The sequence below is a fragment of the Phodopus roborovskii genome, unplaced genomic scaffold, assembly GCF_943737965.1.
Source record: "Phodopus roborovskii unplaced genomic scaffold, PHOROB, whole genome shotgun sequence".
NCBI classification, from domain to species: domain Eukaryota; kingdom Metazoa; phylum Chordata; class Mammalia; order Rodentia; family Cricetidae; genus Phodopus; species Phodopus roborovskii.
The window spans coordinates 32,035,672-32,055,908 of NW_026126480.1; the positions used below are offsets into that span (position 1 = coordinate 32,035,672).

Here is a 20,237-nt window from a genome sequence, read left to right on the forward strand (position 1 = left end):
GCACAGAACCAACAGAGTCCACAGCTGTGTCCTCAAAGCATCAGCTGGAAGAGGCAACTTTGGAACACCCTGAAGTCACCTCCAGTCTCAGTGTGTCTCTTGAACTCCATTGCTACCCATGCTGATCGCCAGAAAGGAGAAGCTGAAGTATGAGATGGAGAAGACTCACTTACCCTTCTTGTTTGGCCCACAACAGGTTAGGGCCCAGCACAATGGCAATGTTGCTAGGAGTCATTTTATTAACGTCACTGGTCTGGGCAAGCTTTGCAAGAAACTTGATTAAATACCTAGAGACAAAGCAGAAGGACAGGAGCATCACCGAAACAGTGCGAGTGTTCCTGCTCTCACAGTGGCTCAGTTACTCACTACTGGCCATCGATGAACTGGGACCCAGCTCTCAGAGTGGGCTGCTCACACTTTATTCAAAACAGACTACTGAAGGCTTGGAAGGAGAAAACAGGTCCAATATCATCACATGGATTTAACCATACCAATTTCTAATTTATTTTTCTTTTATAGTCTATTTCCTTTACCCCTACATTAATTACACTGTGATTAATAGTGGGATTAATATGTTTAGTAATTTTTAAAAAATTAAACTGTGTTTGAAAATGAAACATGAACAACCAAGGTACCTATCAACAAGGAACAGGTTAGGTAAAGTATAGGCTACCTTGATCTATAGTAGAGTACTATGCAACCACATAAATCATGTAGTTACCAAAAAATCTCCAAGATGTATTAAGCAAGATATGGAGCAAAGCAGGCAAAGGAGAGATGACATACACAATGTATACTATCATCCACGCTAAAAAAAGGCAGCTTCAAGTGAAGGTGGAGGTGGGAATGGGGTGGGTATAACCACAATGCATCATATACATATATGAAATTCTCAAATATGAACATGTTATCTTTAAAAAGTGTGTAATGGGAGAAAAAATATGTATCATGAATGTACTTGCACATAGGCACACACACACACACACATGCACACACAGAGGCTCTTGTAGACTAGACAGATACTGGAGAAACTGTAGATTCTGTATCTTAGAAGAACTAGATGGCTGGGACAAGAGAGTTTTCAATGTCTAGCTTTTGAACTTGGTACCATCACAAGGTTATTAAAGGTTACAGAGAAAAGGAAGCAAACCAAAAGGCCAAACCCAACACTCTAAGGATTGTAACTGAGTTCCCACATCACACTAAATAAATTTCCATTCTCTGCCGTTCTGAGCCAGGTGTGTTACACGTTATCAAGGAGGAACATTACAGATGCTAGCAGCTCACAAGGCAAAGCCAATCCTTTAGATGTGGAGAGGGAGTATCGGCTGCAGCTGAGATAAAGACCAAAACCAAGCTTAAGTCAGGTAATATTTCACACAAATCACCTGCAAAGTGGATTGTAAACAAATCTCTTAAGAAAGGTTTGTTTTTAAATTTTAATTACATTTATTCCTGTGTGTGTATTAGAGAGAAAGACAAGTGAGGAGAGAGGGGGACACAAATGGACACATCTTGCAGAAGCCAATCCTCTCTTTCTTGTGGGTCCTAGGAACTCAACTCAGCTTGTCAGGCTCAGCAGCCCGGACCCTTTGCTTGGTTTTAACTGACAATTCCCTGGGGCTACTTTTCCTCTACACATCTTCCAGGTTATAGAAGTTCAATGGAAAACCGCAGTCCCAGAAGGTTGTCCCATAGGAAGTTTTCTTAGAGAGATTATTTAGTAATGTAATGAAATACAATCTCCACAGTGACTTGAGCACTATTTTATATGAAAGGGTAGAGTATAGAACAGTTAACTACTGATTAACTGTGCATTTACATAAGGACAGTTCAGACTCCAAACACAACATACAGACAGCCACTGAAGCTTCTCACAGCAGTTTTTGCTAACAGCTGCAGTGTCCTAAATGATCAGACCATCTACACATCAACATCACCTACAGACTAGTGCACAGCAATGCATGCACACCCACACCATCCCAGCAGCTCCACATTATTCAGCAATCACATACACTCTGATGGCTAATTTGATGTCAAGTTTACACACCCGGGAAGAGGTAACAACTGAGGAAAAGCATCTATCAGACTGGCCTGTGGGCACGTCTAGAGTGCTTTTTCTTGATTAATTCTGATGCCGGAGGGACCAGCCTACTGTAGATGTGCCATCCTTGGGTAGTTAACCCAGGCTGTGTGATAGCTAAGCATTAAGGCTGGGGTAAGCATGAACCACTGTCTTCCACAGTCTTTCCTTCAGTCTGTGCCTCCAGGTTCCTGTCCTGAGTCCTTCCCTCGATGATGGATCATAACCTTAAAGACAAACCCTTTCCCTCCCCAAGTAGCTTTTGATTATGATGTTTATCACAGCAACAGAAAAGCAAACACAAACACATACCTAAAGTTAACAAAATTTTGTGGTGGCAACTTCTGACACGTAGTCCATAAATATTGAAGTTTTTTGTCTTGATCCTGCACACTAGGAAAGAAACATATACAAGAACTTACAAAAGCACACATTATTAATACCCATATTAATGTGATATTATAGCACCTGCGCTAAATAGCAACTGTCTGTCAGAGGCACCTGTACTAAAGGCTTGATTGACAGTCTATGGTAATAGCAGGAAATGGCTGAAACCTTCCTGAAGAAGGGTGCAGTTGGAAGACTTGGATCCTAGAGGGAAATGTTAGGAACCCAGTTTCTACCTGTGTTCTGCTTGCCAGCATGAGGCAAACATGCTTCTACCACCATAATGTATGGCATAGCCACAAGCCTCAAGCCACAGGAAATGAACCTCTGAATCTAATAGCCACAATAAACTTTCCCTCCTTTAAGCAGATTATGTCACATATTTCTTACAGGAGAAAGCTAACGCAAGAGAGCACTGATTTGGGAAATAAACAGATCTGGAGTCAAATCCCAGTTCCGCACTATCTGACTTCAAGCAGGTACTTCATCTCACCAAGCTTTACAGGACAGGGGAAGAATGTTGAGGCAGAATCCTGTGAAATCACCATGCCCCAAGCTTGGCACAAGCAGTCACCACTGAAAATTCTGTTTAGGAATGCATATATTAATTAGCAACATTATGAAGCCTAGCTTTCCTTAAGAGAAAGGCAACCTAATCATAGATCTACTGTCAAGCCCCCAGGAGACCTCAGGTCTCTCTTGCTGTCAACTCTGCTCCAAAGCTCCAGTCTGGGACCAATTCCAGTTACAAGAGCTCTGGTTCTACACAGCTTTGACATACAAACTTCCACAAACACAAGACGGGAAGAACCCAAAGAGCAACAATTCTGTCCTCTTTGTGTAGCAGGTGTCCAGGATGCCGCAGAGTTGGAGAACAGGGGGGACATCTGATTATACTTCAGAGGCCAGCCATCAAACCAACAAGATGGCTTTTTTTTTTTTTTTAAACATTCTTCAACTACCGTATCTATCTGCCAGCAGACAGATGCCTTCTCCTTAAGGAAAAATTTTAGAGTCTAGGAACCTAGAAGAGTTAGGGTGATGATGCCAACTGTTGATTCAGTTAACTCAGTCCAAGGAAAACTTGTCCTTGACCTTAAAACCTCACCACCTACCAGGGAGAAAGTCTCTTGGTCCACAGTGACTGTAGATCACTGAGAAGCAACACAGTGATCACAAATGTCTCTAGCTAATTGTGGCCAGCTCGGGAGGAGGGTGACAGAGTGAGCTCAAGGGGGAGGGGCAGGAGGGAAGGTGAGACTCCTTCCTTCCTCAGGACTGAAGAATTAGGCAATTAAGAGTGAAGTGAAAGGTAACAAGATCACCTAGCTGGCCAAGGAGAAGCTGACAGCATTTGAAATACACTGTCCTGTTACTAGGCAGGTTGAAGCTGAGGGTGGAGGACAAGATCAAAGAATGGGCAGAGCCTTTGGGGCAGGTAGGTCTTCATGTGGATGGCAGCTCTGACAATTCCTTGGCCCAGCTCCTTCCTAAGCCCAAGTTCCTACATCTGTACAATGAAGATAACAAGAACACAAGCCTATTCTGGATGCTCAATGCTTATTAAGAATGGCAGGAGACAAAGAAAGTGCCAGGTGATGGTGGTGCACACTATTAATCCCAGCACGCAGGAGGCAGGAGGATCTCTGTGAGTTTGAGGCCAGTCTGTCTACAGAGTATCCTAGGAGAGTCAGGGCTGTTAGATAGAGAAACCTTGTCTTGGAAAACAAAAAAACAAAACAAAACAAAACAAAAACTCCAACCAACCAACCAACCAACCAAACAAAAACCCCCAAACAAACAAAGCATGGCAGGAGGGAGTGGGACAAAGCTTAGCACACAGTGGACACTAGGGAAAAACCCAACCCTGCAAGTAAGACTCTTCCTACTTTATTGCTGAACTGGCTGAGCCTGCAAACAGCCAACAGCACCGACAGTTACCCTATAATGCATGCCCCCAACTGCAGAAATGTTTTCACTATAAAGGGGTTTGCGATCAGCCAATTCATTAATGTGGGTGAAGCCACACCAGTTCAAACAAAAGCACAATCTGTGAGCTTTTTTACTAGCAATACTGAGTCTGTTCACTCTGGACGCAGGTAAAACAGGGATACATCCTTATGCATGCTACTTCAGTGTCCCATAATTCCTGAGAGTGCAAGGACTCACAGATGCGGCACAGTATTTCATCGCTGCTCTGAACACTTTAACACTTACCTTGCAACTTGTGTCCATTCTTCATACAGACCGAAAGTCATCAAGGGCTCAGGCAATTCCCGCAAATAAGACTTCAAAGCACCTGAAACCATGAACACATCCTGAGTATGCAGTAGGGGGACAAAGCTGCATCGGTCTGCAAATGAAAGTATCTCACGCAGTCTTTCAAGTGCATAGAACAAACCATAGTTTGGCAGCAATGCTTAGAGAATGAAACCTTGTAAAAGAAATTCAGTTTCTTGCAAAAATACACCAAGAGACTTCTTCTACTTCGGGAAAACACCAAATGGCGGATGACGCCGGTGCAGCGGGAGGGCCCAGAGGACCCGGGGCCCAGGATTAGGAGGCTGCGGCGGCTTCCGCGGAGGCTTGGGCAGTGGTCTCAGGGGCCGCGGTCGTGGTCGAGGCCGTGGGGCTTGTGGAAGTAAAGCCGAAGACAAGGAGTGGGTCCCTGTCACCAAGCTGGGCCGCCTGGTTAAGGACATGAAGATCAAGTCCCTGGAGGAGATCTACCTTTTCTCTCTGCCCATTAAGGAATCCGAGATTATTGACTTTTTCTTGGGGGCATCTCTTAAGGATGAGGTTCTAAAGATCATGCCAGTACAGAAACAGACAAGGGCTGGCCAGCGGACCAGATTCAAGGCTTTTGTTGCTATTGGGGACTACAATGGTCATGTTGGTCTTGGTGTTAAATGCTCCAAGGAGGTAGCCACAGCTATCCGAGGGGCCATCATCTTGGCCAAGCTTTCCATTGTCCCTGTGAGGAGAGGCTACTGGGGGAACAAGATTGGTAAGCCCCACACTGTTCCATGCAAAGTGACAGGCCGCTGTGGCTCTGTGTTGATGCGTCATCCCTGCCCTCAGAGGCACTGGCATCGTCTCTGCTCCTGTGCCCAAGAAGCTACTGATGATGGCCGGTATTGATGACTGCTACACATCAGCCAGGGGCTGCACTGCCACCCTGGGCAACTTTGCCAAGGCCACGTTTGATGCCATCTCTAAGACCTACAGCTACCTGACCCCTGACCTCTGGAAAGAGACTGTGTTCACCAAGTCTCCTTATCAGGAATTCACTGACCATCTTGTGAAAGCCCATATCAGAAGAGTCTCTGTTCAGAGGACCCAGGCTCCAGCTGTTGCCACCACATAAGGGATTTTATACAAGAAAAATAAAGTGAATTAAGTCTGTTTAAAAAAAAAAAAAAAAAAAAAAAAAAAACACACACACCAAGAGAGCAATGGAAAATAAAATTTGCTTTAAAGTAATTCTATTAACATACAAAATTTCTCCAGGCAAATGCAGGTCATGGGTATGACAGGAAGGAAGAAATACATCTTCAAAATAAACACAGGCTACACCTGAGCACAGTATTCACTGAAAAGAAATTTATCTAGCCATGTAAAGCAGTGCTGGCCTCGAGGGTAGAGGTCAAGTAAGGAGGACAACCCCTGGCATTCCAAACAGGGCGCTGTGTTTGTCATAGCTATCTTCTTCATCTTTGCTTAATAACAGCGCGAGGGAAGAGAACCCAGGAAGAAAAGAAAGGTGTACATGTGTGCACACATACAGTGCATGTTAGATTTGACCAGGGAGCCTCTCATTTGACCACTCACCCCTCAAATGGCAACCGCTCTTTCAGCTGGTGATCTGAGCTAAGACTTGCTGGCTACTGAGGACAGCTAGGCTTGCAACAGTCCTTGGACCTCACCTGCTACAGCATGGGGGTCTGAATAGAATTCATCCAGATGAGATGTGGAGCAGTCCAGAGCAGCTTTCAACTTCTTTAATTTGGAGGCTCCAGCCCCAATCCGAAAAAGACCCTAATGACAATAGAAAGCCAGTAGCATCAAGTCAGAGCTGAGTCTCACCCTGGGGTTGTTTATGAGAGCAGCCACACTGCCCATCTTACACCACCATTCCAAGGACTAAAGAGTGCTGTGTGTGCCTAACACATGGTGACAGGCAGAACACAGACCTTAATGTGAGTTCTTCACCTATGGAAAAGCCCTTTTATTTCACAGTACTGACTAATGACTTCTACATTATCTTATATATTAAAAAAAAAAAAAAAAAAAAAAAAAAGAAGACATCTCAGTTAAAACAGACCAGACTGCACGCCATTTTCTCTGACTTAAATGTGATTTTTAACACACAGAGACTCAACCAAGAGAGGCAGGTTTTATAAAGGACAGTGGACCAGGATTTAGAAGACTTGGGCTTAATTAGTAAGTTAGCAGGCTTTTCAACATTTTATACACCCAGTGACTCTTCAATGGGAATGAGCATCAGGTGGTGGTGGGTGTTGACGACAACCAAGTATTGCTGCTCTCCTGGCAAGCAAAAGCAGGCCCAATTGAGAAGCATGGACAGAGGCTTTTAAAAGTTGAGGTTAGGTACCAGGAACCATGAGAGCTTCCAGGATGCTTTTGATTTGGGCTGGATTAGATGCCAAAGTTTTATCTGTGAAAACTCACTGTGTTGTTCACCTACAGAGCCTTCTTCTGTATGCATGTGAGACATCAACAAAAGATTCTTTTTGTTTCAAGACAGGGTTTCTCTATGTACCTCTGGCTGTCTGGAAGACCACGCTGGCTTCAAACGCCTCTGCTGGGATTATGCTGGGATTAAAGGCATGTGCCATACCATCTGGCTAACAAAATATTCTTTAAAGGACAAAGAATCATGCATTTTGAATGTAGCTCTGCCCTGGCACGAACTCCTTGTATACTTACCTCTATGTAAGAGGAGAAATAAGAGCTGTCCTGCTTGGTTCATGCAGATATTTTTGGTATGGATCATATAAAATACAATATATAAATTTACCCTTTAAAACCACTGCACAATACACACAAATGCAACTGTCATAAACAAGAGCTCATGGACGCTCTCAGCCACCAGAGCATTATCCCAAATCATAAATGGATGGAAAGAGACAAGATGGTGAAAGGCCAGCATGCACTGCAAGCAGAGCAAGTGCACATTGTTCTGGAGGCCCCACCTTTTTACTAAATAAAGATCCATGGACTCATTGGAAAAATGTGGATCATGGGGACAAAGGTTTGAAAACCAATGGTCTACATGTCCACAGTGGCTGTAGAATAAAAGTATGTGTGTGAGGGTGGGTTGGGGGGGTGATATGGACAGAGGGTCATATGATTTGGCAGGTTGGGAACTGGGGTGTCCCTCACCTCCTCCTTCATGCCAGTCTCCAGCAACAACATGACACAGGCCTCAATAGGGAGAGCAATCTCACGCCCACTCCTCTTCAGGTGTTCCTCCAGGGGGGTACCGAAGGCTGGCTTCTCTGCCCACTTATCTAGAGCAGAAAATAGTTTGTAAGGCTGTTGGCCACCTCATGAATTCCTGTGAATTTTCTTTCCGTAGCAGACTAGTGGCTGGGGCTTGGATAGAGGAGAAACACCCAGATATTTGGTAAGCTTCTGTCATTTATCAATTACAAGAGCACAGACCATATCATATATCAGGCCAGGACAACCACTGGGGGACAAAGGATCCTAGCATGGCCTATGGCAAGACTTGACTAAAGGAGATACTGATGGTGGGTGGCTCTGAACCAGCACCACACACCAGTAACATATGTGGAGCCAGAGGCCTTGCATTAAAATGCAGGCTACATCCTAGCACACATACTGTCTTTACTAAAAATAAATTTACTCTAGCTATGGAAATCAGTGCTGGCCTTGTGGTTAGAGGACAAGAAAGAAACTCCATCTCATAAAAGCACAATCCTCAGCATTCTAAACAGGTGCCATGTTTGTCACAGACCAAAAAGGGTCAAGGTGAACTCAAAGTAGGTTACACACTATGACATGCAATACTGTCCACCAATCTATATCCAGTTTAAAACTCTCTGAGGAGAAAAGCTTTGGTGTATGCAGTTCCCAAGCAGCTTGGGCTGAAGGCTGTGCTGAGGGCAGCATCAGTGTTTTATGACTTTTGTCACAGGCCCTGTTTCATACATCACAGACCTGAGGCAGCTCAGCAGAAATGCGCACAATGAAGTAGTCTAGAGGAATTGGGAACATGGACATGCTGAATTAGAGTACGAGGTGCCTGGATGGCCTGGCTGCCTGTGGGCACAGCAGACAGAGATCTAATGCTGCCTAGAAAGCACATAGAAAACAAAGAAGGAGCCAACACACGACCCCGTGCAACTAAGGGGGAGAGTGCATCCTTCCAGCCTCTGATGGATGCCTTCCTGCTAAGGACAGCGGGATCTGGGCTGTTCAGGGACACCCTCCCCCCATGGGCTCCATGTGGCCCCTTACATACAGAGAGGGAGAAAAACAAAATGTCACAGATGCACAGAGCTAAAAAATGATTAAAAGTTTAAAATGACAGCAAGAGGAAGTGAGGAAAAATGAGAGAAATGGGTGTAGACAGAACGCAGTGGATAAAACCACACGCCAAGGTATATGTTTACTCTTAGCTCCTTGCTTTTGTCCAGGTCTTAGCCCCAGCCCAGGGAACTTTCTAATAGGAAAAGTTTCTGGAGGGCCTGTGACAGTTCTCTACAAGTCTAGATCTTACATAGACTGCTTTGTCCCTTTTATCTAAAGCAATGATGGTCCGTTCTCTTAGTGGATATATGAGAGTCGGGGAGTTTTGCATGACACCTGTAACTGCCTCTATAACAAGTCTAACCCCAGATGCTGATGTCAAACAGACGACAGACATAGCTGGGTGGAAGGAGCCCAACCCCCTGCCCAAGTCCTGTTTCCTGTCTGTGTAGTCTACTGTAAAACCATGGTCCTGGCCATCACACTAAACGTCTGTTTTTAAAATAGCAAACTGTCTTAACTGACAGTCATGAGTTCAATCATGGACAATCACAGAGGGAATTAGGTACAGTAGCCAAGAGAACTGCAGCAGCATTCTGGTGGCTGTCTCCTGTCAGTCAGATGCCCTATAGTGAAGTGTCCTTGAGGCTGCACATGGGCCATTACTGCATGTAGAACACTAGGAGGGGGACATTTTCCTACACACATGTACCTCTGCCCCACTGTGAATTTGTCCAGAGAATCACACAATGGGCTCTAAAAGGGAGATCCAATCCACCATGATTTGGGATGAGAAAGGGTAATCTTTCCAATCTTTCCCCATAAATATGCCATCTACCTTATAAACATTTATAAAAACTTTAAAACCAATGACATGGGGCCCCCTGTGTTGCTTCCTGTCTTTGGGGCCCACTACAATCTCTCTTTGGAGTGTCTCTCTACTTTCCTTTGAGAAGACAAGAACTAAGACCTCCCCCCCCCCCCCCAATTACACTGAAAGATGACCATACTCCAGTCCTCTCTTGGAATGCTGTAGTAAACATTGAGCAGAGTATGGCTTACCACCCACTTTGGAGTGTTAGCAGCAGAGGGAACAAATGACAACTTCTGACCTAGACACAATTCCAAAGGCAAGCTCCAGTTCAAGAGCTGGTCTTCGAACAACAGGCCTACTGTGTGTCAAGTACTGCAGCAGGCATACAAAATTCATCCCACTTTCACAGTAAGAGCAAATGGACTGTGAAGGACACATAAGACATACACATAAACATATAACAGCCATTAAACAAACAGGACATATTGCTAAGACATGGAGATCAATGGTATAGACGAGGGTCGCAAACCACAGTTGTTGGGTAGAACAGGTCTGTGGGCCAGGGTGGGGAGTCTATGACTGCAGCCACTCTTGACAGCAGGTTGGAGGTTTCCAAAAGGGAAAGCATGCTGTGCTGAGACCTTTAAAATGTTCAAGAGAAGCCAGAGGTCGGGACTGCTAAAAAGTGTCAATGGTTGCAACTAGTTTTTAACATAAATTTGAATGAGCTATGGCTGTTTGCGACTTCTGGTATAGACCATCAATGTGACAGCAATTCAGAGACAAGGTACTCAGTGCTGGCTGCAGTGGTCAGAGAAGGCTCCTCAGAGGAAGTGAGTGAGGCAGAGACGGAAAGGCATCAAGAAGCAGACAAGCACGCATGAGGGGCCGGCTGGGCACAGCTGAGACACAGGAAATGAGAGTGCAAGGGGCTGGTGGGACAGAAGGACCGTGATAGAACCCAGTCATAGGTATGCAAGGGGACAGAGTGACGGCTCCCGGGCTCACAGTTTCAGAGTCTGGAAGACAAGAAGGGGAAGACAGCTGGAGTGAGAAGTCCTGGGGACTGTCTAAGGTGTGTCCAATGCAAGGAAGCCCAGATCAAGGGAACTACCTGACTCTTACAGTGCAGGGGGCGGGGCTGTCAAGATGAAGGATTTCTAGAGAAAAAGGATAAGGGAGGGAGGAAGAGAGGGACAGAAGAATGAGGACAGACTCAGAAAAGGCTGGCTGCTGGGTGGGAACAGAATCAGAGGCACATGGAACCCTCACCATGAAGGAAGAGTGAATTCAGGAAGGTGTCTGCAGATAGTCCTGACCTGGCAAACACCAAGATCTGGGGAAAAGGTCACTGCTCCTTGGGGAAATGTAACTTCCTTTAATGGTGGAGTGGGCACAGAAACCAAACTGTAAAAGGTTATGGGTAGATGGCAAGGTGGATATTGGAGTCCTCCAGGCACTGGGGCAGGGGGATCTCATTGCATTTTTTTTTTTTTTTTCTAGATATGCTGTCTTTCTGAGAGAAGGCTACTGAAGAAAAGACTGAGCTATAAGAAAGGTAGGTATAAAGACAGGTGGAGGCGAGGGGCACAGACTGCAGTCTGTGAGGGAGTGACCTGAGAAAAGCAGAGCACATCTCTTCATAGTAGTGCTCGTCACACTCCAGCTTTCCTTCTATCCTGAGCTCTTCTCTGCTCTCCTGACTTTCTGCATATTTCTCCGAGGAAGAACACTGAATGGGGATAGCCAAGAAATCCAACCTTCTTGCTCATGTTAATATTCAACTCTTCTCAACAAAGCTTTCAGCGTTCAAAGGCTAAAATGATTATCTATATCTTGTCCCATGCAGGGCCCAACCTGCAGTGGACATCTCACAAACATGTTCTCAGTGCTCTGAACTTAACAACAGTCTGTCCCTTGGAAAGATGAGCATTTGCTGTGGAGTCAGTACATTGTTCAGGAACTAGGGAACTGGGTGATTTGGGAAAAAGGACAGCTGGCCCTGAAAAGGACGGCCAGGAATTGAAACTGGGATGGCTGAAGACGCTATGCACCCAGTCAGGCTAGAGGAGCTCTAACTCCACAGAATAACTCAACAGGGCTTCCTGAAACTAAGGCAAGGACATGGCTTCTCTAGGGGGATCAGCTGTTCACATATTCGTGAACACCACACATTTGCCTACCCTTGCCCAATCACATGTTTGCTATACTCAAGCACCTGTCTAGATGCCCTTGCAGTTAAAGCTCAATGGCTCCACAGGGGATGTATGTTAAAATGTCAGCTCTATGCACCAAACAAAACTAGACTCAGCTCTCCATAACTGTCAGTTAACAGAATCAACAACTGCAGACCAAAAGTATTTGGAAAGGTTGTGGGCATAGAGCATTTGCCTCATACATACATGGCCTTTTGTTCCATCCCAGTACTAGAAGGAAAAAAGAGAGAAAAGAAAGGAAGGAAGAAAGAAAAAAGACAATGGAAAAGGCTGATCTGTACTGACTATGTAGAGACCTTCATTTTCTTGTCATTATTTCTCAAGCACTGCAGGAGAACAACTATTTTTATGTAGCACTGCATTATTATACTAGATATTGTATGTTATCTAGAGATTAAAAAACATGGGGTGTGTGTGGAGGATGTTTGCCAATACTATGCTGCTTTACAAAGGGACTTGGAAGTCTGGAGACTGGGACTTTTGCTCTGGAGAACCAATCCCCTCACGGACACAAAGGGACAAATGTAGTACAACCCAAAGATGGCAGAATAATTTCTTCCTGAATCTGTTGACAACCATCCTAATGGTAAATCGTGGGAGAAGCAACAGCAAGAACTGCAGCTGGGGGGAGGCTTTACACATCCAACTTGAAATCACACACCAGGGGAGAGTTCAACACTGGTGGACAAAATGACTACGTGCTTCAGCAAAGCAGACAAAATATGAGAGCTGATAAGAGAGAGAGATGGAAGAAAGGTAGGAAAGAGGCAGCCATGGCCTTGTGATTTGATCACAGTAACTGATGTGGCACCAAGGGCTGGCTTGTCAAATTCTTCCTTGATAATCCCTATGGAGCAAAACACTGACTGGAAAGGGCTAACTAGATGGCAGAGGTTTTCAAACATGAATCAAGCAGAGAGGCTGTTTGTCTTCAATAGAAGGTGTTGGAGGTGTAATGCTCTGTTAGTGTATTAATTTGGGTTTGGAAGAAATTAGAGAATGCAGCAAGAATGAAATTATGCTGGGAAATGCTAGGCAGAGGCTTCACCCCCAGGAAAGGCATGCAGAGGCAGGGTAAAGAAGAACAGAGGTAGAGCGAGAGGGGGCAGAGCGAGAGGGCATCAGCGGACACGCAGGTTACATTACCTTGATGGGCGCGCATTTCGGGAAGGGCCTTTTCTAAGACTGCTAATGCTTTTCTATGGTAATCTGCTTGGGCTTCTAATAACTGAGAACAGACCCACATTCAAAAACAAAAGTAACGTTAGCATTGGATGGACACAGACACAATGGTTGAGCAAAACTGAAAATGAACTCTTTCCAAAAAGCTTAAATGATTGAATTTTTCTACCTTGTTAGCATTCAGTCAAGGGAAGGTACTTACCATCACAAAGAATTTGCCGTATTCTCCTTCTCTGGCCATGAAATTGTACATATCTGCTGCAAGTTGATCCTGGGTAGAAGAAGTGTCACTAACATTAGTAAAGAAACTAGCACCTGACAACAACGTCTGGGATTTCTTAGATTGAACAAAGGGATGTAAACACCCACCCCTGAAGGACTATGTTAATCAGGTTGAGGTGGGAAGACCTACCCTAAAAGTGGGTGGCACCATGTTTGGAGGTTGGGTCCTAGACTGTATAAAAAAAACCACTTAGGTAGGCAGAGGCATACATTCATCATTTCCCTGCTTCCTAACTGTGGCTATGAAGGGATCAGTGACACTTGATGCCACGAGAGACTTGACCTTGAAGCGTGAGCCACAATAAGCCCTTTTTCCCTTCAGCTGCTTTTGCCAGAGGATTTTATCACTCTAATAGGAAAAGAAAGTAAGTTACCAAGATACATGCTGGTACACCTTTTAGAAAGCCAAAGCACTGAGCATGATTTGGCATTTATTACCATTGGGGCTCTGGGTAACAAAAAGGAGGGAAAAGGTTACACTTCTACTGTCATATAAATATAAAAATGTGTATGGAAAACAAAAAAATAAAAAACAAACAAACAAACAAACAAACAAACAAAAAAACAAAACAAAACCCAAGCTACTACAAACAGTTTTCTGTTGTTGGCAGTAGATGCTGGGGCTGGGCAAAGAGAAATGAAGAAAGACTTCATTCTGTGGTGACACTTTTAAATTTGTGAACTAATATAAAACACTTATGTAAAAATAGATGTTATTCTTGTTATCCTGCAGCACTGAATTGAATCTCAGGCCTTGTACAGTCTAGGTAAGCTCTCTATCACTAAGCCTGATATCTACTTTTTTATTTTGAGGCAGAGTGTCACAAAAGTCCTAGCTGGCCCTGAGTACTTTTTGTAGCTCAGGCTGGCCCAGAACTTGTCTTAGCCTCTCAAGTGGCTGGGATTACAGGCTTGTACCATCAGGACAGAAATTTAAAGGACAGATTTAGCATTTGAATATACATTTCCAATGTTTCTAAATTTGTAACTATAGACATTTTATATATATATTGGAAACATATATTAGAAAAACTATACATATAGTTTGAGTGAGCTTTTTAATGTACTATCTTCTATTTTTCCCATTAAGGTACACAAAGTAAGATGAGTACTTTCTTATTTGGAAATGCACATAAAGAGAAACAAATATGCCTTCAGAATAAATAAGAAAGTTGATTTCCTGAGACCTCACCCTGATCCTAAACAGAAAGAGGAGGAAAGAAAATAATGAACAAAACAGTTAAATACTAAACACAAACTAAAGCTGGGGACAACTTCTGCTGCCCAACATGCTGGAATGTAGCAGTCGTGTAAGCTCAAGGGTCAGAAAATTGTTAAGCATGGAGCCTAGTAAGTTAAGGAAGAACAATATATCCATCATGCATAACGACATGTATGTATATCTTTTATATACATGTATAACTTTTCTTTTTTGAAACAAGGTCTCACTATGTAGCTTAGCTGTCCTGGAACTCACTATATAGACCAGGCTGGCCTTAAACTCAGAGACCTACCTTCCTCTGCCTCTGCTTCCAGAGTGCTAGAATTAAAGGCATGTGCCACCATACCCAGCTTGTTTAAGAACAGTATTTCTAAAGAATTATATCCCAACAAAGGGGATGATTACAGTAAGTTCTGTCATTAGCACATGGAGAGTCTGTGGACTATGCTGAGTCTAGGAAAGAATAATGCCTATGAAACACTCACTCCCAGTTCCCAGGACCCCAGAGACAATGTTTTCCTCCACTGGTTAAGCTAGTGCACTGTTAGCAGTGTCACTTGAATATTTTTTTTTCATATTCTTTTTTTTTGTTTCATTCTCTGAGTTAGAGTCTTGTGTAGCCTATGCTGGTCTCAAGCTTATAGCCAAGAATGACCTTGAATATCTGATCCTCTCAAGTATTAGGATTACTACTCCCAGTTTGTGGTTCTGGAACTGAACCCAGAGCTCTGGGCATGTCAGGCCAGCAGTTCTACCTACTAAGCTAAATATGATCCTTTATAAACTATGGTGCAACTCTATGAGGTATGCTTCATTTTCACTTACCACATTCAGTATTTAGTAGTTCTAGTAAATAGCAGTCAATATCTGCTATTTTTTTCTTTTCTTTTTGTATGTTTATGAGACAGGGTTTCTCTGTGCAACAGTCTTGCTGTCCTGGAATTCATTGTGTAAACCAGGCTGGCCTTGAACTCACAGAGATCCAACTGCCTCTGTCTCCCAAGTGCTGGTATTAAACTCTAACACCACTACCCAGGAATAATTCCTATCTTAAGGAAGGGCCTGAACAGACCAAAATATAATTAAGAGTCCCAACACATTCTAGGGGGAAATGATCATTTTTAGAAAACAATGAGCAACAGCAGGAAACAAAGAAAATAAAGATCCCAGGAGTCACCAAAGACTAATTTCTTTATTGCCTCTATAAGCATTTGAATAAGTGTCTATTTACACAGATCTGAGGAGAAAAATATCACTTAATAATCTAATCAGTATGGAATGTTTAAAAGTATTTTTGAAATTAAAATTTTTGATAGAGAAAATTATTATTCTCCCAAATTATAAACCAATTGTAGAAAACATTAAAAAAAAAAAAAAATCCTTTCCACCTGGAATGGTGGTCCATGCCTTTAATCCTAGCATTGGGAATAAGAGGCAGGCGGGCATCTCTGTGAGTTGAAGCCAGCCTGATCTACATAGTGAGTTCTAGAACAGCCAGGGCTACTTAGGGAGATCCTGTCTCAAAACAAACAAACAAACAACAACAAAATCCTTCCTTTACTAAAGTAAATATGAGCAATTTACCATAACAGATGTCATATTTGTGTGAGAAAACGTATACTATTATACTGCTATCTTCATACCATCATCTGCCATTTTAACTCTGTATATTTATTTGTTTCCTTCTCTCAACTGACTATTTTAAATAAGCCCAGTCAAGTTTTCCTTACTTGCATCTTAAAGATTTATTTTAGTTATACTTAGATTATATATGTGAATGTGCTGTGTATGGGTATGAACATTTGAGTGAGGGGCCTGCAGAGGCCAGAAGAGTGTGCTGGATTCCCTAAAGGGGGTGGCAGGCGGTTGTAAATCACCCAGGTGGGTCCTAGGAACTGAATTCAGGTCCTCTGCAAGAGCAGTGTGCATTCTCACCACTGAATATCTCCCCAGACCCACCTGCATTTTCAAAAGTGTATTTTTGTTATAAAATAATGCACAGTATTAGAAAATTTAAAAAACTAAACTGTGGTTGGGATAATGTATGAGACAAGAATAAATGAAAATAATAACAAAATAAAAACTACTCTTCAATATCATTCATAGTATTCCATATGAACTAGGTAAAACACTGAAGAATTTAAACATTTTTGCCCATTATTTACAGAAAACAATATGTAGCTGAAGGTCTACCCCGACAAGGGAATTCCCATACCTTGCACTGTTCGACTTTATTTCCAGCTTCATCCATCTCTTCCTTTAGGGTGTCTATCTTGGATGGAAGCCCCTGAAAGTTTGTTCCTGAAGACTTGTGTGCTTGGTTCCACCTGCAAAACAAGAGCCAGACTGAAAAGGAACTGTGCAAATTCAACCAGGAGTCAGGACCTGGAGAGAGACCCTTACCCATGCCTGACTTCCCTGGGATGGAAGCTGGCAGGAGGCTTTTTTCTTTCTTATACCTGTCTCCGGAACAGAACAGGTACTTGCTTCCCCACAAGAAGAACTCCTGTAGTGCTGGGGGGGGGGGGGGTTACAAGCATATTCTGTGTCACAACACCACTGCTGGAACATAATCTGCAGGGTCCCATCATTGAGCCCTTGCCTTCTCCTGGTTTATCTAAAATGTTCCCTATGTCCTGAGAACAAGTCCCTGCTCCTGATGATTCCTTATGATGTACCTTCCTACCATTTGAGACCTGTGATTGCTTTTTAGCAGTGAAGGCTGGAAATTCAACCCTACAGCATTTCATATACACATAGTAATAGCAGAGGGGTAGAGGTGACTAATAAATCTGTAACATTATTTCTGCTTTCCTTTCTTTCTTAAGATTTTATCTATTTATTATGTATACAGTGTTCTGTCTATATGTTTGTCTGCATGTCAGAAGAGGGCACCAGATACCATTCTAGATGGTTGGGAGCCACCATGTGGTTGCTGGGGACTGAACTCAGAACCTCTGGAAGAGCAGCCAAGACTATTAACCTTTAAGCCATCTCTCTAGCCCTATTTCTGGTTTTCAAATATGCTTTGACCCTCTGAATATAGGTATGTCTGGTCTCATTGAAAATTTAAATATTGATGCACACATGGCATGAAAACCCACACTAGGGCCCAGTGGTGCTGGCGCCCGCCTTTAATCTCATCACTTGCCAGGCAGAAGCAGGCAGACTTCTGTGAGTTTGAGGCCAGTCTGGTCTAAAGGGTGAGTGCCAGGACAGCTTCCAAAGCCAGAGTAACCCTGTCTCAAATCCCCCATCACCCAAAAAGAAAACCCACACTAGCAACTTACTAAGCTTCTCTGTCTGATGCCTTGCCCTACAAATGCCACATTGTACCTACCCCCAGTATGAAACACAGAAAGCTTCCCATGCCTACAGAAGCAAAACAGCCAGTGCTGAGTTTGAGAAAAAGCACAGAATTTGGAGTTCGACTTGTTGTTTGAAGAGCAGTTCCAGCTTATGCAGCTGTGTGACTTGGAGTCTAATCTCTGCCTGGGTTGTCTCATCTGTTATGTGAAGCTGATGAATGAACACTGTCTACCTTGCAGAAGTAAAGGGAGGGACTTGAAGTTGGGCATAGCAGCACACACCTTTAATCCCAGCACTCAGGAAGCAAAGGCAAGCCTCCAGGGAAGCTAAAGCTACACCTGAGACTGTCTCGAAAACAAAACATCAAAAACAAAACAAACAGGAGGGGACAGGCACAAGTGCTTGCAGAGTACATACCAAGATGCTCGCTGCATTAGATCCCACTTTCCTTCAGGGAGAGCAGAGCCACAGGAACAAGTAAAAGCAAACAAGGAATACTCATCCACTGCAGTTTCTCTAATACCCACTTCAGTTAACTAAGTGAGTATGACTATGGACATAAGAATCAGTGTTGGATATCCTACGGCACATGTACTTGAGATGTTGATGCCCTGACAAGATAAACCTCTATATTTTGCTTAGCCAAGCACAGTGAAGGGCATATACAACCTCAATTAAGTAGCAGACATTCTTTCTCCTGAGCAAAAATGTATTGGGGGGGGAGGGGCATGTTCCCTGTTCTCTGTCATGCAGGGTTCCAGACACACATGTATACATGACAAGGACAAAGTAGAACTGTCCTTCAGAGTATTAGTTCTGCCACCTGCTATCTCCAGGGCACAGAGTAAATCATACAGACAGCATGTGTTCAGCCACAAGGAACTCAAAGCATTCTGTGAGTCCTCCCCTTCTTGATCATGAAGGTTTCAGACCCTAGGAAGTTCTCATAAGCTGTCAGGATCACAGACTTATTATCCCTCAACTCCAATGTCTTGGGAGCTGTGTTCTGAAGTGTCAGCCCTCAACCCTCTTCCTATTAATACATTTAGCCAAGGATGCTCAAACAGCATCTCCACTGCCATGCTTGGAAGAGGCTTAAAGAAGACATGCACAGGCTGTGACCTGGCCAGTGACTGAGGTGTCTGTCTGACTCTGACAGGCTTGACTGCTGATCACAGGACAGAACTCTGCTGCATTCATCACTAATCTCACAGCATCACCTTACCTTGCTCTGACAGAATCCCAGTCCAACACCAGTCTAGCAAGCTGTTTCCTTTGTTTTTGGATGTTGGGAATCTCCACCTGGAAGGAAGAACAGACCACACAGATACACCTGGGATATTAACTCAATTCTTCAAAGAGCAATAACCTCTTAACAAAGGGTTTTTGTTTTTGTTTTTAAGACACAAACTCCTCTTACTTTCCCCAAAGAGTTCTACATTAACACCGCTGATGATTTTAATTTTAGGCCCACACTAACCATTTACTACCTGATCCCTGCCAGGATGGGCAGCACAAGAACCCACCTCTGCTATGCCATAGAGAGGGTCCACTATCTCCTTCTCGACAAAGGCTTCATGCTGTGAGAGCTCAAGAGCCAGTTGATTCTCAGCATCCCCACAGGTCTCCAGCATCTTCCTTTAGGGACAAGATACCAAACAACCATGCTCATTAAACCAGGTACAAGCTGTCATGTGGCTGTACTCTGCTCTGTGACAGGAACACAGCAGAGCACTACCTAGTAAAGCTTGCAGGATGTATGCATGTGGATTACCACATAAAATACAAGTCCAGATTTGTGCTTTAAAATGAAATGAACTGGGACTGAAGGATGGCTCACTGATGCAGTTCTTGTGTAGAGTATTCGGGGCCCTAGGTTCCAACCTCAAACTGGAGGCTGAAGGGAGGGAAGGACTATCTCTGCCATGTACTTAATGCACAGGGAGATTAAGTGTGAAGGGTGAGGTCACAATTCAAAGAAGAATTAGGTTCTCAACTCAGGTGAAATGTCCTCAAAATACCCTGAAAAAAAATTTTAACATGTGCAGAAGGTCACTCACTGTGGTTCTGTGTCTGCTATTGAGTCTAACCTTAGCAATGCTTCCTCTAGCATTAACACCAAAAGTGGGTCTCCAGCTTAGCAAGTATAGATGTGGGTTTCTCCCCAACAGCACACAAAAACAAGGTTCTCAGCTGCAGATGAAGTGTCTGACTAACAGGGGC

At 43.7% G+C, this 20,237-nt stretch overlaps 1 protein-coding gene across 7 annotated transcripts in view; it reads right to left on the minus strand.

Moving 5' to 3' along the window:
- Arhgap17 (Rho GTPase activating protein 17) overlaps window positions 1-20,237 on the minus strand; it is an 80,391-nt gene that overhangs the window by 17,250 nt on the left and 42,904 nt on the right. For all 7 annotated transcript variants that reach the window (XR_007835023.1, XR_007835022.1, XM_051192888.1 and 4 more), the window contains exons 5-14: window positions 19,541-19,652; window positions 19,240-19,316; window positions 16,921-17,032; window positions 13,404-13,472; window positions 13,166-13,247; window positions 7,877-8,004; window positions 6,397-6,508; window positions 4,688-4,769; window positions 2,396-2,476; window positions 174-287 (exon numbers count right to left, since the gene is read on the minus strand). Coding sequence is in view for 5 of the 7 variants with exons in the window: in XM_051192888.1 (XP_051048845.1) it covers window positions 174-287; window positions 2,396-2,476; window positions 4,688-4,769; window positions 6,397-6,508; window positions 7,877-8,004; window positions 13,166-13,247; window positions 13,404-13,472; window positions 16,921-17,032; window positions 19,240-19,316; window positions 19,541-19,652 (969 nt within the window). In the remaining 2 variants the exon portion in view is untranslated. The remainder of the gene's footprint in view (window positions 1-173; window positions 288-2,395; window positions 2,477-4,687; window positions 4,770-6,396; window positions 6,509-7,876; window positions 8,005-13,165; window positions 13,248-13,403; window positions 13,473-16,920; window positions 17,033-19,239; window positions 19,317-19,540; window positions 19,653-20,237) is intronic.